General features: G+C 33.2%; 1 protein-coding gene across 1 annotated transcript; it reads right to left on the reverse strand.

The window, feature by feature from the left end:
* Positions 1 to 20,514: 20,514 nt before the first annotated feature.
* LOC110704117 lies at positions 20,515 to 21,093 on the reverse strand. The gene has a single exon (XM_021881895.1). The coding sequence runs from the start codon at positions 21,091 to 21,093 to the stop codon at positions 20,515 to 20,517; it is 579 nt and encodes a 192-aa protein (XP_021737587.1).
* Positions 21,094 to 21,896: the final 803 nt, after the last annotated feature.

The following is a 21,896-nucleotide window of genomic DNA, read 5'->3' on the forward strand; positions in this document are numbered from 1 at the left end:
TACGCTTTTATCCACTCTTGCAAACTCGTCTTTATTACGGGGGGTTGCAAGATTTGGGTTGGGGTTTTTATGGTTGTTTTGGTACCAATTTGTCATACACTCATACTGTATTTTTTACATATGCTACTCTGTAGTCATCTTTATTTTCAATAAGAACAATGGATTTGAAGAAATTGAGTTTTATACATAGAAAATAAGTTAAGACTTGAAGTTTACAAAAAGTTATTCAAAGTTCAATTTAGGGTATGTTCTTATTGACTGAACTCAGATGAAATAAACTAAACTGAACTGAACTGAGCTGAACTGAATTGAAATGAATATTTTATAAGAAAAGGAAATTAAGAGCTAAACTGAACTGAAATAAATTTCAACGTAAGAGAACAGGCCTTTAGTTTGAATAAGGAGAATGATAATTGATTAAAAGGTAAACCAAATTTTTGTTTTATACTTTAGTTGTACGTTATGGTGTTATAAAGATGGCATTGGGACGAGTTGGTCCATTTCACCACATAAAGTTTAAATGAAAACAGCATAGAACGGGACAGTATTGTGTGTGCTAAGTTAGCCATGAATGCCTATAGGCTGCTAACGCACGACACAACAATGGAACATGAGCTTATCTCATGTTTGGGTTGCACTTTTGAAATTTTTAACAATGTAGATAGTAGATTAGGCTTAAAGTTATGTGGGTTCAACATGTCATGACGTTACACACAATCATCTTTTTGTTATAGTGGTTAGATGTCCAATTTAGACCCGATAACAATGGTAAAATAAGTAAATGTGTTTGAAAATACACAAAACCACCGCACTTAAAATTCACAATAATATTACCAATGAGCTAATCATTATTCAGAGGAATAAAAGACTTTTTACATTGTAAACCATACGTGTAGTAACCTTCAAAGAGATTATTTCATATATACTTTGGTTAGAACATTAAGATCAATTCTGTAAACTAATAAACAAACTGAACTACAATTCAACAATCTAAGTAATGCAACAAGGTTTGAGAATTGAGACTACAAAATGAATGCATAGAGATTCATTGGAACAAGAGAAGAGCATAATGTCTACATAGTAAGATTTAATTATCACTTACTGTATATATATCTATTATGGATTTACGGAGTAATATAATTTACGGATTACTTAATACAATATATAAATTTATATGATTTCAAATAATTATTAATTCGTATAAATATGGAGCATGTAATCTATTCCCTCCACACGAAATAGACAACAATAAAAACAACTTTTGTTACTATGCTATACAACACTTAGGGCCTGTTCCGATTGACTGAACTCAACTGAACTGAACTGAACTGAACTGAACTGAACTTATTAATTAGTGATTTTTAACTACGGATTAGTGATCTTTGATTATTTATTGATTATTTATTACTATACATATGTGTATATACAAATGTAAATATTAAAATATTTACGAAAATACACTATATAATTATAATTATAAAATGTATGAAAAATATATTATAAAATGTATGCAAAATATATTAAAAACTTGAAACCTCTAAACATTTTAAACACATATACTATTTATTATTATTATTATTATTATTTATTGATGATTATTATTATTATTTATTGATTATTATTATTAGTATTATTATTTCAATTATTATTGTTATTATTATTATTATTGTTGTTGTTGTTGTTGTTGTTGTTGTTGTTGTTGTTGTTGTTGTTAATAATAATAATAATAATAATAATAATAATAATAATAATAATAATATTATTATTATTATTATTATTATTGTTTTTGTTGATGTTGTCGTTGTAATAAGAGCTTAAAAGAATGAAATTTGGCTTTATATCATTAGCAATATCATTAGACATAAATTAAGAGCTGAGCTGAACTGAACTGAACTGAACCGAACTGAACTGAGCTGAACTGAACTGAATTTCAACGGAACAGAACAGACCCTTATTAGATTCGTGGGGGTAATCCTTGATTAACGAATTTCCAAATGAGTATACCAAATAAAATGGACAAAAAACAAATCGGGTACAATCAAGGTATTCAGGGTCCGGGTCATAGATAACACGAGGGTACCTTGGGAGTAAAAAGAGTGAAATTAATGACAAATACAAGACTTAAGAGGGCAACTTAGGAGAGTGTGAAAGGTAAACTTTAAAAGATTGGAGCAAGCAAGCCATTAATTGTCTTTTTCCTTCGTATGGGAGTAACATAATTCCAACCTTTTTTGTGACTATTAAATATCATTATTTTTTATTAAATTAATTATGTATATGTGTCAGAAAATTTTAATTTAGAAGGCGTGAAACTAGATAAAAGTCATAAAACCCTTGCTAAATCTTATGTGGCTTGTATAATTCATGGGTTAATTAAGCCCCTTGTGACCTTGTCGTTTAGTGGTAAATGTGATTGGACTCCGGAACTCATACTCCGTATTAGCTATGAATACCTAACTTTAATAGAAGTGTCAAAACTTGACCTGACTCGATCCAAAACTAATTTAAAAAAAAAAATATCCAATTTAGATTTCGACTTACATGGACATAATAATTTAACATAACTTAACTTTAAAAATTGATCCCGACCGAACGCGATCTCATCAGACTCAATTCAAACACTCAAACTGACACCTCTAATTCAATTCGGTGTGGTTAGTAAGAATTTATTTCATAATCTTTAGATTAAGGGTTCGATCATGACTACTTGCAATTATAATGCAGTTATAAATATTAGGGTCATCTTCTATTCTTTTTTAAATACCAACATTTCTTTCATCATATTTGCTAACATATAGATTCAACAAATAATAATAATATAAATTTGTACACAGAGAAATTACAATATAATACCACATAATTACTTTGTCCATGACTGTATTTTATCATAAGAATAAATCACAGAAATTGGTCAAATTATAGTTTGTGACTTGTGAGTGATATAAAAAGCCAAACCATTTTAATTAAAGAGTAGTGACGAAATATCTTATTGGAAAGATTTCCCTCAAAATTGCTTAGAAAAAATAAATAAATTTCCTATTTGTGCTGGTTTTAAAACTATTTCCCACTGTCAACGGATTAGTGGTAGCTTTGTTACTTTTTTTATATTTATAATTTTGGTTTAGGCGGCCCTATTCACTTCATCTTATTTTTGCTGAACTGAAATAATTTTTACTGAACTGAAATTATTTTTACTGAACTTAAATTATTTTTATTGAACTAAAATTAATTTTACTGAACTAAAATTATTTTTGCTGAACTTAAATTATTTTTCCTAACTTTTATTATATTTCTTCTTAAGGTTTAATGATTTTTACTGAACTGAAATTATTTTTACTGAAGTGAACTTATTTTTGCTAAAGTGAACTTATTTTTACTGAACAGAAATTAACTTTATTGAACTGAAATCATTTTTACTGAATATTATTTTTTATGGTGAGGTGAAGAGGGCCTTAATGAAGAACCGCTAATGGCAAATGGTGATAGCGGACTAGCGGTTCTATACAATAAAACAACTACGGAGTATCACTATTGGCGGTTCTTCACTGAACCTAAATTTAATAAAAATAACAAAGCTACCACTAGTCCTATGTGGATAATAGAGTAGGAATTATTTAGGTTCTTCACTGAACCTAAATTTAATAAAAATAACAAAGCTACCACTAGTCCTATGTGGATAATAGAGTAGGAATTATTTTGAAACCGACGTTAAAAAAAAAAATATATATATATATATATATATATATATATATATATATATATATATATATATATATATATATATATATATATATATATATATATATATATATATATATATATATATATATATATATATATATATATATATATATATATATATCTTTAAGCAATTTTGAAAGAAATCGTTCTATTTTACTCACCTAATTGAAGTAGCTTCATCACATTAACTAATTGCAGTAATGAAAGACTTTAGAATAGCATTGATGGTAAATTAAGCGGTAAAATGTAGAATTAACCCCGATTTCCACTGAGACAAACGTGGTAAAAAAAGCAAGGAAAAGAGAGGAAGAGGTAATTAAATTACCGAGGAGAAAGTGGTGGGTTGGTTTTGGGAGAAGAGCAAAGAGAAATTGAGTGAAAGAGTAACGTGAGGAGAGAGAATTTGGTAATTTAATTTAAGTATTATGATGGCACATTTTACGATTTGTGGAGCTGAGGTTTTATTTACTCAACTAATTAAGCTAAGGCTAACCCATTTTTGTTTTAGGTACTGTAGCTTTTGAGTTTTGACTCTTCATCTTGTAAGTTAGCCACTCCATACGTAAACAAGAAACACTCATTCAATTTTATTTTATTTTATTTTACGGAATACTTTTTCAAGATTTAAGGGGAAATATTAAGAATTACGTGACCAACTCGTAATTTTTTCACAAACTATCAATAAAAGTATAAACAATTGAATCTTTACTTACAAAAAAGGGAGAGGAGGGGGGCTCTAAATTATATACTCAGAAATATTTATAAAAAAATGTATTTAATGTGTATATAGTTATATCCGAGTTGTATACTTAGATAGTTGTATATACGAGTATTGGATTAGGGTAGATTTTAGGGATTAAATTTATTACCAAGGTGGATTGAGTTGTTTGTACTTAAATGAGTAATTACTTCCCATAACACATCATATTCTTAGAAATTTCCGAAGTATTGGAGCAGGCAGCATGAAGGTTTTTGTGCCACTAAAGGAATCTTATAGTAGGATACATTTGGTGCGCCTGTATTTTATTAGAAATTTAACTAGGTTAGAATACGTGCGATACACAGTTTATATAAAATTTAGATCATAATTATGCACCTTGTATAAAAAAAGGTACCCCCTCCGTCCCTAAATTACATTTCTCTTTCTAGCATTTATTCTCGCATAATAGAGAGAAAGAGAAATGTAATTTAGGAACGGAGGGAATACTAAAAAATTTTAGATTCTCGTTAAGATTATGATATAGTATCGGTTTAATGTCACCTAATACATATTTTCAATGTATGAGGTCATTTATTGCATGTTTTTTAAAATTATTTCAATTTTCGAAATTTTTTTATTTTTTTTTATTTTTTTGGTGTTTAGAGTGCCACAAGGGCGGGGGTGTGTGAGGAATATTTCAAGCATTACCCCAAACTTGAACCCCACTATGATCATACACTAAAGTACGGCAGCGTCCAAAAGGAAAGAAGATAGAGCAAAAGAGCCGCCAACAAGTTTTAGGAACTTGTAAACCGTTCACGAGGTGAAGGTTACACCCCTTAACGATCCAAGAGATCGTTAACTCCAATAGGTCTGGAATTATGACTGGTGTTCGGGAATAAAAGTACAAATCCAACCTAAAAGAGATTAAATCTGCCCTAATAATAGGCCTCTACTTTATTCTGATCGTATTCATGTGCGCTTTCTGACTAACATGCAATCAATAGGTTTACCCTAAACCTGTTTATCTATGTTGGTTGAATATTAATGCACAAATAAAACTATTATTGGCGACCACTTGAATTATAATCACATTAACCCTAAACAAGATTATTAATTATCTTATTAAGCGTGATTACAAGTACCAATTCCCTTTAAACATGCATAAAAGGTGTGATCAAGCAATAACAATAAATATAATCAAGCAACATAATAATAAAAATAATCATTATAACAATTATAATCATTATAATCAATAATCACGTTAAAGCATAATATTATTAGCAAGATCCTAGGCATGATACTAACAAGATTAATAACAAACCCTAGCATGTCACTAAACAATAAAATCAAAGCTTTAACCCTAACATAATACTAACATGCTATTTGGAAAGACAATAAAAGGCATCATAGAAATCATAATTGACATTATATTCTTTACCCTAAACATGATACTAGGAACTTATTGTTGTCATTATAAACATCAAATTAAGAAAAACATCCTAACATGATACTAGGAATCAAAATAACAACATAGACATGATTTCTAAATCATAATATCAATAAATCAATTAAAGCACTTACTTGGATGCCTCGTACCTCTTTCTAATAACAAAATACACGCGTTAGTAACTTCAAGGAAAATAATAATCAAAGAATTAAATCAAATAATTGAAAGAGAGATTTGGGACCAAACCCTCAGAAATCAAACCTTTCATGTCTAGGATGAAGGCAACTTCGAACTTGGCTAGGTGTTTCTAGATCTTGTGAATGCAGAATTTTGTATGAAAAGTTGGTTTAGAAAAGAGAGAGAGAGAGAAAGTAATCAAGGGATTCTTGATGAAAGAGAGAATTAGAGAATTGATGATGGAAAACGGAGGTTTTAGGAGGTTATTTATAGAGAAAATCAGCCATATATGATAAAAAAACGAATCAGAGTTTCGAAAAGAATAAAACACAACTGCAGCGCCAAACACGCGCGTGGCGCCAGACACTGGAAATAAATTTCCACGCGTTTCCTTAATTTGATAAAATTTAGCCGTACGAGAGAGTAAAATCGTATTTTCCTTAAAAACACTTCTTTTATTCTAATTAAAACTCTAAAAAGTCAACTAAAGTCAATTTATCAATGTAATTAAATTAGGAATGAAAAGAACCTCCTAGAAGAATCTAGAAGACTATAATCAATTTTAATTGCATTAAGAATGATAAATCAGTAATAGGCCCTCCTCTAGATCATTGGGCCGCATATAAAGATCAAACCGAGCCCAGTTTAGTAATTTGGTCATAACTTCCTCATTATTCATCGGAATTGGGCTTATAATATATCGTTGGAAAGCTCTTTTCAAACCCGACCCAACTACACCATTATTGGACCCTTGCCATAGACCAAACTTAACTGGATTGGATATTTTCTCAAAATAGGTTTTCAAAAATAGAGAGAAAAAGAAAAGAAATAAAAACTAACCGCAACACTAGACTTTCCACACTTTCACTTCATTCGATTATGATTCGACGTGAAAGGTACTCATCACTGGGTTTGGTTTTGGGGAGACACAAATGGGTGTCTATAGGGTGAAGATCGATCCCAGGATTTCCTAAAATCAGGAGGAAAGCTTTAACCACTTGAGCTATCCCTCACTCTCAATTTCCTAAGATAAATTAATAGGTTGTTTTAGTTGTAATATAGAAGCTTCCAATATTCAAATTTCAAAAATGCTAAATATGATAGCTCCACAAAAAAAATGACATCATCCTTGGATTTAAGCGGGAATTTTTTTTATTGAGAGAGCGACATGTAAGTAATTGTGACGTCAGCATACTCTGTTTTAGTAATAGTTAATAGGTTACACAAAGAATACTCCTTAACATAAGTGTTCCAAAGGGATATTCGTTATGTATATTCTCGTACATAACGGGGGTATATAGGTGTAGACACCTAAAAATGTCTCCCCAAAACCAAACTCGATGATGAACAACCTTTCACCGCCATTATTGGTCGGGTTGAGTATTTACTCTTGGAGCGCTTAAATCCATATTCAATCCCAATACATTTCATAAAATAACCCAATTCCTAGCCCATTTCCCCAAAACATAACTTATTTTCCTCTTTTTTTGCCTTTAAACCCAAAATAATTCATTGTGTATCCTTTAAAATCATTCATTTTGTGTCCTTTTATAAAAATGTTTAGACCAATTTATTTGGTTCATAATCTGGAACCAATGATTGAATATTTGGATGAGTTTGAAAAGATCTTTCCAACGATATATTATAAGCCCAAATCCGAGTTATAACGAACGAATAATATTTATGGCCAAAATCCTAAACTAAGCCCAAAACGAATCTAAGCCCACCTAATCTACGACCCAATGATCATGTGGAGGGTCCAAAGGATTTAATCCCATTCCTAAACCAATTAGGATTAAATAAAAGCTTCTATAAGTTTCTAAAAGATATTATTTATCCTTTATGAAAAGATAAGATTAAAGAGTTTGAAATTGAATAAAATTCTTCTTTTTGAAAGTCCTAATTATATTTGAATTGAAAGACGTTCAAAGATAGTCAGATATGATTTTCAAACCTCATATTTTTTTTATCTAAATCTTAAATGGTTGGATAGCCCTTGAAATTATCTTTTCAATGATATATTATAATATTAATTCCGAGCTATAATGAAAAAGATATAAAAGAAATACGAAACTCTATCCAAAGCTGATTCCATCCCACTATTTCGACCATATCTTTTCTACAAAATATTTTAATTTGATTAGAATTGAGTAAGAAAGTAGACTTCAACATTTTCAACGACATATTATTTATCTTATTCCAATTTATGGATCAAAAGATATGATAAAAACAAAAATTGTTGCCTATCGCAAGAGTTTTATTCCGATTCGAATTCGATCTTTTCTTGATTCTTATACCCTTCTTTTTTCATTATAAATAGAGTTCATATCACCCCTTTTTCAATCATCAAGTTTGATCACAAAATCATTCTCTTCTCCCTCTTTAGCCTAAACACTAGCCTCCATTAATACTTCCCCTAGCACTCCAAGGAGTCCATACTTGACTCAAGGTTCTATCCTTAAATCAAGGCATGAAAGGTATAATTAACTTAGGGTTTGGACCAAATCAATTCTACTTTTTATTTAATTTAATTAAGTTCCATTTGATTTATATTTTTATTGAAGTTACTAACAATTTATTCATGATATAACAATTCAAGGAAACGCGGAAAGTGAGTAATTAATAACTTGATTACGCTTATTTTTATTCTTGTTGCTGATATCATGATTAGGTTTATCATGATTTGATTTGACTAACAATTTATTGTTGAATTGGTTCCAATATTAATGTTGATTCTATTATATTTTTTTATTGATCACCATATTACATGTTAAAGGGAATATGTAATTGAAAATCACGCCTAATAAGATAATCTGGACAACCAGTTTAGGTTCCTTTTTAATCTTATTATTTAATCAAAGTGATCACAATATTTTAGAATTATATGTTGCATTAATATTCAACCAATTTAGCATAATAATAGTTTGGAGCGAATTAAATATTTTGTTTGCATGACTTTGACATCGCATGAATCATTTTTCACTATAAGAATCGAGTATAGGCTAATATGGGCAAATGTGACTTCATGACTCACTTCGTAGCATCATCTCCGATCCTTCATTAGTGGTTCCGAACCATATGGAGTTAGTAATCTCATGGATTATGAATGGGGTGTAAACTTCACGGGTCAATCGGTGTTGCCTTTCGTTGTCCCTTAATCGTGGTTTCTTTTTATGATCCGTGAATGGTTTACAAGTTCCTTAAAAACTTGTTGGCGGCTCCCTACTTTCCTTGTCCCTAATCGTATATGTCAATTCCCACTTCCTAAGAGTGCCAAGCATATTCACCACATGCTAACGTAGGCGCACTTCGAACGACGCCTACAATAGGTAATTCACATATATGGTCAATATGTGCAAATATATATTGTATTTATGGAAGTATCATTAGATCGTCAAATAAAACCACTCCCTTCGTATTTAAAATAAGGGAAACCTTTTTTATCTGGTACACATATACCAATGAAAAACTTTAACAAATCATCTTTAATTATCAATAATTAAAAATTATAACGGTTGAATTTAATAAACTATTCATTGAAATAATTCCAACGAGTACCCACAAGACCTGAAAAAATGGTCTTTTGGGTCAAGTACACGGGTCGGGTCAATTTCAGGTTGGGCCAGCTAACATTTAGGTCGGGTAGAGGAGTCTAAATGAATCGACCCAAAAAAAAACCTTCCTAACCCGAACTGATTTGATCTGAAGACCCAAACCCGATCTGTAACCAAACCGAACTCATCCCGAATCCGGATTTGACTTAATTTGAACTTAACCCGGCACCGATTTAACCCGATATGTACTCAACCTAAAAATCAATTTAACTAGATTTGAACTTACACCGAACAGGTTTGACTAGACCTAAATTCAATCTGAATTGAAAGTAAATCGACAAATACCCGATTCAATCTAATCTGTTTTTAATCCAAACTGATATTAACCCGACCCAAAATTAGCCCCACCAAGAGTTTGACATGACATGGTTTCAAACCAACCATAATTTAAAACCACCTTTTATTTACCTTTTTTTTTTTGGAAAAATAGAAAAATTAAAATAATCTCACCTTTAACATTTCTACTCAAAACAATCCCACCTTTATACTCCATCTGCTCAATACAGTCCCTTGACCCGTTTGTCAAATTGGTAACCGGTTGAAAGAGTAACATGCCACATGTCACATCTTAATTGGTCCTTTATTAATTAGTTTTTAAAACAAAATTAAAAACAATTTTTTTAAAAAAAAAAATTAAAAAAAAATTCCCCTCCTCAATCCATCCCTACCTAAACATCAACCTCCCTCCTCTGTCGGCTACCGGAGCATCCCCTCCCCCCCCCCCCACCCCAGCATTACTCGATAAATAGCAAACACGGACAACGAAGCTCTCTCTAATGGCGTTAATGGCGGCACCTCTTATCTCAACGAGCCTGATGATTCTTTCGAGAAGTTAACCTCCACCACCTCCATTGATGACCTTAATCAAATAATCAGAGGATCAAAGCTTTGGAGAAAGTGAAACTCGATTTGGAGACAAAAAATTCAAAATCAAAGGGTAAAATTGGTGAATTACAAGCTGAGATAAGTCACTGAAGCCTGAAAACGCTGAGTCGGAGTCAAATTGTAGGGCAGCAAAATTCATAGCTAACTGGTTTTAGTCATGTACCTATGTGCGCAAGTGTTTCAATATGGGTGGGGTTTAGTTGGATGTAGTGGGTTTCGAACTAGGGTGGGAGTTTATAGACCAATGCGTCGAGGTTTAGTGGGGTGAGGTTTTGGTTTGGCGACGTGGGAATCAGGTGAGAAGGGATGAGGTTTTGGGTGGGGATGAAGATGGAGGTGGTTGTTGCTTGCCTGCGTAAGGGATTTGGGTTGGGTTTTCGATTTGGTTTTATTTAGTCGGAGTTACTAAGTCAATTTGGTTCAGTGGAGGTTCGGTGGATTGGGAATCTTACGATAAAACTATGGTGGTCCGGTGGGGGGGGGGGGCAAGTGAGGTTACGATGTTGTGGTGATCATGGTGTGGTGGTGATGGTGGGTTAGCCATGGTAGAAGATGGTGAGGTGTACGTGAAGAGAGAATAAAAAATATATATTAAATTTTTTTTACCTGATTTAGGTAAAATGACTAGTTTTGAGAAAATGGTATTAAAAGGTGGGATTATTTCCAAATTAGTCAAATGTGGGATTGTTTTGAGCCAAAATGCCAAAGGTGGGATTATTCTTTTCCATTTTTCCTTAAACTTATACTATTAACGACATGATATGAAAAAATGACATATGAATAACTTGATGTCAACCCAATAACAAGATTAAAAAAAAAAAATCGGTTCGACAATTACTCTAGTTTTATACTCCCTCCGTTTTTAAATACCTGCTCCATTTCTCTTGGACACGGATGCCGATGCTAATCTTTGATCACTAATATTTTTAATTATCAATAAGTATAAATTCTAACAATTGAAAATTAATAATCTATTCACTAAGATGATTCCGACAAGTACCCATAAGACTATTATTTTTTCTTATGTATAAATCACAAACATTAAAATAGGATAAATGAATAGTGCAAAAAAATAGAAATGACAAAGTATTTAAAAAACGAAGGGAGTATATGTACTTATTTGAATATTAAATTTGATCATTCCAACAAAAATTTAGCCCAAACAAAAAAGTACTGTATTTGAATTAGAATTGACCAAATAATGAATAATTCAACCTTAGTAAGCAAACCAAGCTTTATAAAACCAAAACAAGTGAATCGAAACCAACCAGATCCAAAGTTATCCGACCTGAAATTAACTTGGTCAATTCCGTAGGAAACCCAATCCAAATTTATTCGAACCGAATATGAACCGGTCTGAAGTTGATCTCTAGACTCGACAAATCTTGACCCAAATTTGACTTGACCCGAATGTGACCCGATCCCCGAACCGAGATGAGTTAAAAGGGTATTTTTGAACCAAATAGCCCGACCCGAATAGACTCAACTCTTCATGGATTAACCAAAACTCCATCCGGTTATCCAAATCGATAACTCTAGGATCGGGTACGGGTCAGGTTAGGTCGGTTTAATTCGGGTTTCGGGTATGACTCAGATCAAGTAACAAGTTAAGTTCATTTCAGGTCGGGTATGTTTAAGTCATACCATTTTTGAGTGTGTGTATGGGTCATATTTAGGTCCAATCAAAATCAAGTCGGGTCATGTTAGGGTTGTTCCATTTGTGGATCAACCTCAAATCGATTATTTTATATTTTATTATTGTTATAATAAGAGCTATCAATTCATCTTATGAGCTGGGCTACTATTGGAGATGAATAATTTGAGTCATTTTTTTGCTCCAATTTTTTTTTTTAATTTAGTTATAACGTAATTTTAGTTTAGGACATTTTGGGTATCGGGTCTGTTCGGGTCAAACACTGCTTGTCAACTCCATTTTTGGGTCGGGTAGATTTGGGGCTTTGGGTTAACTTCAAGTCGATGTTTTTGGGTTGATTTCAGGTCATGGGGTCGGGTCATTTGGGTTGGTCATCGAGTCTGGGTCAAGATTGTCAGGTTAGATTAATAGTGCAAAAAGTCAAAACGTTTAACTTATTTTAATACAGATGTGTTTAGTATTACATTGGTATTATATAGCAGTGTATACTTGTAATAAGGTGGTACTAAATAGAATCTCAGTAATGCTTTACAAAAATTCTAATTTTATTCTATAATAAACTTCCAATTATATAATTAGAGTATGGTCCTCATCACTTTTTTCTTTGTTTTACATGTGATGACAGTTTGACTGAAAGAACGTGGAATCCACATCACCTTTTTTTCTCTCTTTAATGTACTTTTAATATTTTAATATCCTACTTTTTTAGTTACAATTTTCCCATGTTTTCTACTAGTCAATATATGACCAACCTGCATTAGTACTTCCTCTTATAACATAAGCCACAATATAACAACCTAAGCAAGCTACCAATTTATACTTGTAGCAATACACCAAAAATGTTCCTTCAACTTCTAGGAAGTTTTTGTTTGCTGATTTGAGCTAGTTATTCGGTTGAATAGTAGGAGATTTCAATATGATAGCACGTGCTCTCACAAATTCTTACATAATATGGATGATTATATGATGTGACTAGCCTACATACATATAAGAATCATGAACAATTGTAATTGAAAAGCGCTTTTTCTGGCATTTCCTCTTTCTTTTAACTCTGATTTTAACTACTTCTCCCTCTATCTTCATTTTTCTCTCTTCCTTACTATTTTTCTATCTCTTCTATAGTTGATACTTTCTCTTAAATATTATTTCTACTCCATTTCTCTATTCTTCATTGTTGATGATCTCCTTTTCTTTCTCTATCTTCAATTACTACATAGTGATGGGTATTGATTGTGGAAAATCTTACCTATTCAGAGTGAACTTTCTATCATAGTAATTTTATTTTACTACTACGTTTTTTTTTTTCTTAGTTAGGTGGCCGATATTAATTAAGATATAATTGCCAGTATAATTTGATTGCTAGATTATAGATCTGCATTAAAGACAATATTAATAAAACTTAATCTTTACAAGTTACGTTTTTTTTGGTAAAGGATATTTGCATTAGTTTGTTATAGATGACTTTTAGGTTAAATTATTTAGCTTATAAATATGTAATGATGTTTAATGAAAAAGTATGATTGACTGATTTGGAATTTTATAAAGTTTTATGTAAGTTTATGCTTGTGTATTCTTGACCTTGTTAAGGTTTAAAGCTCGTGTTGCTTGGTGTTTCTCGTCAGAGACAAATATCAACTACACTGAAAAAGGGATTTTGATTTGCAATAGAATTAATAACTCAGAGATTTGAAAGAGTATTGTAGGCATCAATTGAATCGCACATACTTAAGTATGTTTTGAATATGCTTGGCAATTATAGAAAGTGAAATTTGATATTATAGGATTATGGACAAAAAGTAGGGAGCTGCCAACAAGTTTTTTAAGTAACTTATAAGTCGTTCATGGATCATTAAAGGACAACCACGAAAAGGGTACAAACCGAAAGGCAACAACGATTTGATCTATGAAGGTTATACCCCATTCATAATCTATGAGATTAATAAATCCATATGGTTACGAACCATAGATGAAGGGATATGGATGCTGGTACGAAGTTAATTTAAGTCAACTTTGCCTATATTGGCCTCTACTCGACTAGTATTGGGAAATGTTTTCCTTGCAATTCAAAAGGCATACAAACAAAGTTTAATGTGCTCCAAAATAGTAATACTAAGTTGGTTGAACATTTAATGCACATAAAATCCTAAATATCGTGATCATTTATTAGTCCATAAGAATAAAAGGGAACCTAAATTGATTGTCCAAATTAAAATATCTTATTAGGTGTGATTTTTAATTACATATTTTTAATTAAACATTAAAAGGGTGATAAAAAGTACGACATAAATATTGGAAGCAACATCATTATATTAATTAGTCAAAGCATCCAAATCATAATAATAAACCTAAAAATGATACTAGCAGAAAAAATAAGTTAATCAATGAATTAAATTAATTACTTACATTGCGCACGCTCCTTTAAATTTCTACATCATCAAAAATTGTTAATGATTTCAATTAAAAAATATAAACTGAATTGAAAGAATTAAATTAAAATAAATAAAGTTTAGATTTGTCCAAACTCTCATATATTAAACCTTTTACACCCAGGTTGATGAGTAGAACTCCAAGTATTGCAAACGGATATTAAATTGCTTGAAACGATGATTAGAATAGGTTTAATGATGATAACCAAAGGCTCAAATTGTAGTGTTTCTGCTCGTATTGTGCTATCCTCTGTGTGAAAATCTAGAATTAGGGTCAAATTTATAGGCTAAAAAAGGCAGAAAAAGAGGCTTCGTGCAAATAATATGTGTATAACGGGAAAATCCAATGTACCATGACGCTACACATTTGACAGATTTTATGCATTTTAAAAACTTCCATAACTTTTTATCTGTAACTTTAAGCACATAATATATCACTAGAAAGACTTTTAAGTTTACTTTCCAACTCTGTAGGAGTTAGGGTAAAATCTTTTATCGATTTTAAGATATGGTCGTTTGAGTGCATATCCTTGGAAAACTTATTTCAAGACCTATTCAACTAAATCTGATTTGAATAATTGATGAATAAAAAGTAATATCGCAAGTGTACGGTGTCTGTTGTTAGCATAAACTTAGCATATACAAGTCAAATCCCACAGGGAGACAGGTTCTATTAGTTTTTGCCCAATTATTACAAACTATTTCAACAAACGAAGAGTGAATTAATGATTAATTAACTAAACTAGAATGAAAATAAAAATAAGGTTATTCTCAAATAAATGAAGGTCTAAGGCATATGTTCGGTCCACCATGCTTATACTAATCCAAGAAATTCAAACAATCCATTAATAAACAAACTAGGTCGAATAATTAAAGCACTTGCTAATCCTACGGCCGGGAATTAAAACTTACGAATTAACATATGTAGTTCGGTTGCTAACATAATTAAAATCGCCAATTGTAATTAAGCCTCTAAAAATATGATCTTTCAATTCTAATTTTTATTAGCTAAATAATCAACTCATGATATTGGCCAATTACACGAATCAAACAATAAAGCACAAATCAATTGGAATTATTCAAACCCTCATTCGTAAATTTATAAATAATTAAGCACAAATAATCATGGTATAAACATGGCTTCCCTCACTTAACTCTAGAAAACGACTACTCACTCATAATTGAAATAAACAACACAAAAGAGATAAATAGACTTGAAATCATAATTAATAAAATAAATAAAGAAAGATTGAATGAAATACCAGAATAATTGAATTAATGAAAAGCAATATTTAGGGTTTAACAATGGAGGAAGAAAAACTCAAATGAACGTTCTTTCTAGAAAATAAAGCATAAGAGAAGAAAATGAAATCCTCTCAAGTATTTATATTAAAGCCTAATTCTAATAAGCTAATAAAAATAAAAATAAATAAATAAATGCATAAGCTAAAATATTATTGGACGATAATTGATGACGTGGCACGAGAGAAACAAGGATGCCGTGGTTCACCCACACTCGACCATACCCGCGGTCGCAGGGTGGTTCCCGCGCCCTGGCAGTGGCGGCAACAAGCTTCGAATGGGCGCGGGACAGAGGCGCAGCTAGCCCTACGGTTGGCTGATTGCATTGCTTAGATTTAAACGCTCATAACTTCTGTTCTAGGAATCTTCTCAGGAGGTGTGACCTATCATTGGAAAGCTATTCAAGTCTAGTTTCCAACTCAACCTGAATCACTTCACTAAAATATTTAGAACTTGATTTATGTTCAAAACAGTGAGCAAAGGTCATTTTTGATACCTTGCAAGCCTTCGTTTTTCTCCGTTTCTAACTCAAATTCGCTTCCTTAAGGTCCATAGCGACTCTCGTGGATGCTATTTTCATTTTCCATGCATAAAATCCTTAGATCCAACATCCATGAGCATCAACCCCTCGATCAATGAACTCGATCAATCGATTTCCATTCAAATATCATCCGAATCATCTCTAAACACTTCGAAAGCTTCCAAATGACTATGAAATCACCTAAAAGATTAAGAAAAACACAAATGGAGCGTAATAGAACGGTATATGATAAATTATGCGGAAATGACTCTAAAAACGACTAAGAAGACTATGAAAAAGCTCTAAAACTAGCATAAACGCGCCTAAATAAAACTATATAAATATGATTTATCAAATTCCCCCAAGCTAAACCGTTGCTTGTCCCTAAGCAACACTAGACTCAAGACGGAGAAATAAGACAAACAAGACTTCTAGGGAACCAGAATGAGACCGACTCGACTCTCGAACAAACAATCAAACCAAAGTTAGCGAAACTGAAATCTGGCTCGGATACATATAGAACCACGTAGCATTCATAGTCTTGCAATTAACTCTCCAATCTAGAGGCCAAAAATAGTCTTTTTCTAAGCTATTGTCCGCCGATTTCTTGAGATATGCTGAAGTTGAGCACGAGAGGTTCCCTACCAGCTTGGGGTTATACAAACACTCAACCTATACCATGTCGGCTCGAAATGCAACAAATACTCTTTATCTTTGACTCAAAACTCAGTTCACTCAATCATAACTTTTGCACGGAGATTAAGAGGTCTTTATGAGGGTTGTAATGGGGCTGGGGTGAGAGGTAGGATAAACATTTTGGAAAATGTGAGAGTTGAACTAGCTGGGAGAGTGGTAATAATAGTATATAATAACAACACAACAAAATGCATGTCGAAGATAACCTTGATTAGCATCTAGCCTCTCCATACACCATAAAAACCAAAACAAAAATCACTATACACCAAAGTAATTTGATTTCCTCTTCTTCCTTTCTTTCTTCAACTTTTTTTTTTCTTTTTTATTACTTCATTCTCTCTTTTTCTTTGTTTTTCTTTTTCATTCCTTCATTCTCTCTTTTTCTTCATACCCCATTTATTCTACTTTCTCTTTTTATTTATTTTTTTTACAACCTTGAGCTTCCATTCAAAATCTCCTTCTTGCACCACAAAGCATATATTTAGCCAAATAAAAACCACAAATCACAATAGACCACTTCCCTAAGCTAGGCTTGGGAATAGTAACCAATTAAGGCCGAAGGCTTGTGTAATGGCTAATTCAATGAAGGGTAAAGCTCAACATGGGTAGCAATTAGGGAGCAAATGTACAAAAAATAACTTTTGGAAGCTCAAATTAAGAAGAAGAAAGACCTTTATCATTTCAATCATGCGCTCACCATAACCAAATTACTACGAGTCTTAAGGCAAATCAAGATCAGAGTTGCACCAGGAACTATCACACATAAAAAAAAATATAGATTGTTATAAATGTGACAGTCAATGAATCAGGTTTCAAAAACTCACATGGCTTGGGGTCTACAAAAATATTGACTAGATAGACTCAAAAAGAGCAAAACATCTTGCCACAAACCAATTAATGGCAAGCTACATTGCTACGTAGTTATCAATGTATAAAGCACACCGACCAAATTTCAAAATCATAACTATGATGAGAAGAAGCTCAAGAGAGTCAATCTAATCTGCACACAGTTCAAAGTAAAACAAATGGAAAATAGGCACAAGAATGTATTATTCGAAAACATAACTAAACTAAGAAAGCAAATACATTTTTTTCGTTGCATGTAAACTCCCACTCCTAATGAATGGTACAAATCGTACAACAGTCCTAAGAAAGTAATTAAATCTACACTATGAAAGCAATTAAAGATAAGTATCCCTCCTCCAAGCTAGAATGAAGCACAGTGTCCTCACTGTGTACAAGCATACAAAGGAGAAAGGAAAGGCATGGCTCACTCAAAGTGACTTGTTACTACCATTAGTATGGTAGCACTGACAACAGCGGAAACAGTGGCGTTGGGAGCTCCAACATGGCAACGCAAATCATGAATCTCAGCATATAGATCTTGTACCTATCCTTCAATGGTGGTGAGTCGTTTGAGAACAGAATCCTCTATTCGCTCGGTGATCTCACGTTGTTTCCAACTTAGACTGCTTGCATCATGGGGTGTATCATTCGGGAAAATTTCGTACACCAACTTTGCATCGGAACTTCGGTAACCCTTAACAAACCAAACATACTGACCCTTGGATTGATGAAAAAGCCAACTAAATCTATCCATTGCAGCCTGATTGATGTAGTTGGTGGATTCAACTGTCTCTTTAGTTTTCAAATCAACATCTAATGCCGCACACAACACTAAAACGAATCCACCCATGGATATATCACCTTTCTTCATATCCCGCTCCCATAAAAATGCTTTAATGAGGAATTTGGTGAGATTGAGGCTCGCATTTCCATGAGATCTAGTGAACCACCATAGAAGTTTTAAGTCCAATGTAGTTACCTGGCCGACCTCACTCTTGGGTCAAAATAATTGAAGGATAAATAAATGTAGCATGCGAAGAGCTGGACAACCAATAGAACTAGATTTGCTAACACCGGACTCCCAATCTATTCGACCTGTTATTTGTTTCTAAAATGTGCTCGAGTCAAAGAGAGAGTAGCTTGGATTTCCCTTGAATTTCATAATCTCTTTTGGACCCATGACACCTTTATTCGGCCATCCAAAAGTCGTATTCACATCATCCCATGACATTATCTATTCATTTCCAGCCAAAGAAAATACCACATCTCCCTTACAAAGTGATGGACAAATATCATTATCAATACAAAGGACCTCACTCCACCCATGTGCTCTTGCAATTCTATCAAAAAACCATTCAAACCCAAGCCTTTTAGCGCCTGAGAGAGAAAAGTAAAGAGTGTGTCCTATGGTTCGATCTTTAAGCTTCTTTGCACATTGTTTTTGGGACTCTCGGTTAACCAAGAAAGTGGAGTTAGTGGTGATGGAGGTGGAGGTTGGACTCTAGATGGTGTTTTAGGTGTGGATGTTGGCTTTGATCATGTAGGTCGTTTGTGGGTTTGGTGGGTGGTTTTTTCTTGTGATTTTTCAAGAGTATGTGTTAGGGTCATAGAGTGGCTTGGGTGTCGAAGTGGTTTGTGTTCTTGTCCTCATGGTGAGAGTGATGAGAAGTTTAATCAACAAGGAATCACAAACCAATGAACAAGAATATTCCAAAGCCAAATATGTGTCACCCAAAATAATTCACAATCAATCCACACAAAGAATGTACACAAAACCAACACTACCACACCAACTTGTGAAAATAGATGGTAAAAAGGTTAAAACTCAAGAATAAGCACAATTGTAGAATAGTAAGAGATGAAAAATTTGGAATTTATACCACTACAATGAGAATGGTGCATCAGAAATATGTCAAACCTCTTATAATAGTCCAATGATACCTCCAAAATTTCCAATTTGATGTCACACACCTTCAATTTTGAAATCCCAATTCAATTTAAAAATTTAGGGTTTTTGAAAATTTAAAGGAAGAGAAGGATAATGGTGAGAGATGGTGATAGGAGAGAGAAGGGGCGGTGGTCGCCGGTGGGTTGGGGGCTACGATGGGGCAGCGGTTGTGGTGGAGGTGGCGAGGGGAAAGGAGAGAGAGGGGGGAGGGGGAAAGTGAAATTGTCGTTCTCCATTTCTCTCTCTTTCTTTTTCCTTTTTTTTTTAATTTGTTTTCTAATTTTTTTTGTTGGGTTGCTTCGCCAAAACCCGCGGCTGTAGGCTGGCAGGGCTGCGAAGGGGGTTGGGAGGGCGCGGGGTGGGCTGCGATTTTTTTTCTACTCTTTTTTAACCTTCACCATTTTTTTTAATAATGTTAGTGAAGAAAAGCAAAAGTAAAGTAAAACTATAAGAAAACTAAAAATAAATAAAAGAAAATACAAGAAAATTAAGAAATCGGGTTGCCTCCCGATAAGCGCCCATTTAAAGTCGTAAGCTCGACTTCTTACCTTAGTATCAAGCATCAATTGGTGTATCGGAGAGATAAATCATCTCCAATTTGCTGATGAAATCACCCTCGGTATATAGCTTTAAACGTTGTCCATTTACCTTGAATTTTGTGCCGTTTTCGCTAGCAACCTCTATGGCTCCATATGCTTTGACATCGGTGACTGTGAAGGACCATCTAGACTTAAGGTTTCTAGGAAAGAGCCGAAGTCTTAAGTTATAAAGCAACACCTTGTCACCAATCTTGAACTCTTGTTTTTGGATCATCTTATCATGAAACTTCTTCGTTTGCTCCTTGTAGAGCCTATGATTCTCGTAAGCATCCAGCCAAATCTCATCTAACTCGTTCAATTGAAGAAGTCTCGCTTCACCGGCCTTCTTTAGATCTAAATTAATCTCCTTGACGACCCATTGTGAAAGGTATTCCATTTCAACCGGTAAATGACAAGCTTTGCCATACACCAATCGATACGGAGTTGTCCCTAACGGAGTCTTGTAAACCGCTTGCAATGCCCACAATGTATCATCCAACTTCAATGACCAAAATTTGCGAGATTTATAGACTACCTTTTCAAGGATTCTCTTCATTTATCGGTTAGAAACCTCAAATTGGCCGCTCGTTTGAGGATGATAGGCCAAGCCAACCTTGTGAATAACTCAAGGTTTCTTGAGAAGAGCTTTAAAAGTTAGTTGGTGGAAATGAGAACCACCATCACTAATAACAACTCTTGGGACTCCGAAGCGCGAAAAGATATTTTTTTTAAACATATAGCTTCATAACAACCTTCGAATCATTAGTAGGCGACGCAATAGCTTCGACCCACTTGGTGACATAGTCGACAACAACCAAAATGTACCGATTCCCACAATAAGAGGGAAATGGTCCCATAAAATCAATGCCCCAGAAATCAAAGGGCGCGACCTTAAGAATCTCATTTTACGGCATCTCTTGCCTCTTCGATATATTTCCTGTTCTTTGACACTCATCACATGCATTGAAAAAGGCATGAGAATCCTTGAATAATGAGGGCCAATAGAAAACACATTGAAGCACTCAGTAGGCAGTTGCAGTGGAACCAAGATGTCCGCTAGAAGGTAGATTATTGCAATGATGAAGGACACCATGAGTATCCCAATCTGCTACACATCTCCGAAACATTCCATCAGCACACTTATGATACAAATGAGGGTCATTCCAAAAGTACCTCTTAGCGTCATGGTAGAACTTCTTGCGTTGTTGGTAAGTCAAATCCAGAGGATGTGAACCACCTACACAAAAATTAGCATAGTCAGCATAACATGGAGATATAGAACAAACAAATAATAAATGATCATCAGGGAAAGAGTCATTTATAGGGCTACTTGAAGTAGACTGAAATCTCAATCGAGAG

The sequence above is a fragment of the Chenopodium quinoa genome, unplaced genomic scaffold (genome assembly GCF_001683475.1).
Source record: "Chenopodium quinoa cultivar QQ74 unplaced genomic scaffold, ASM168347v1, whole genome shotgun sequence".
NCBI classification, from domain to species: Eukaryota; Viridiplantae; Streptophyta; class Magnoliopsida; order Caryophyllales; family Amaranthaceae; genus Chenopodium; species Chenopodium quinoa.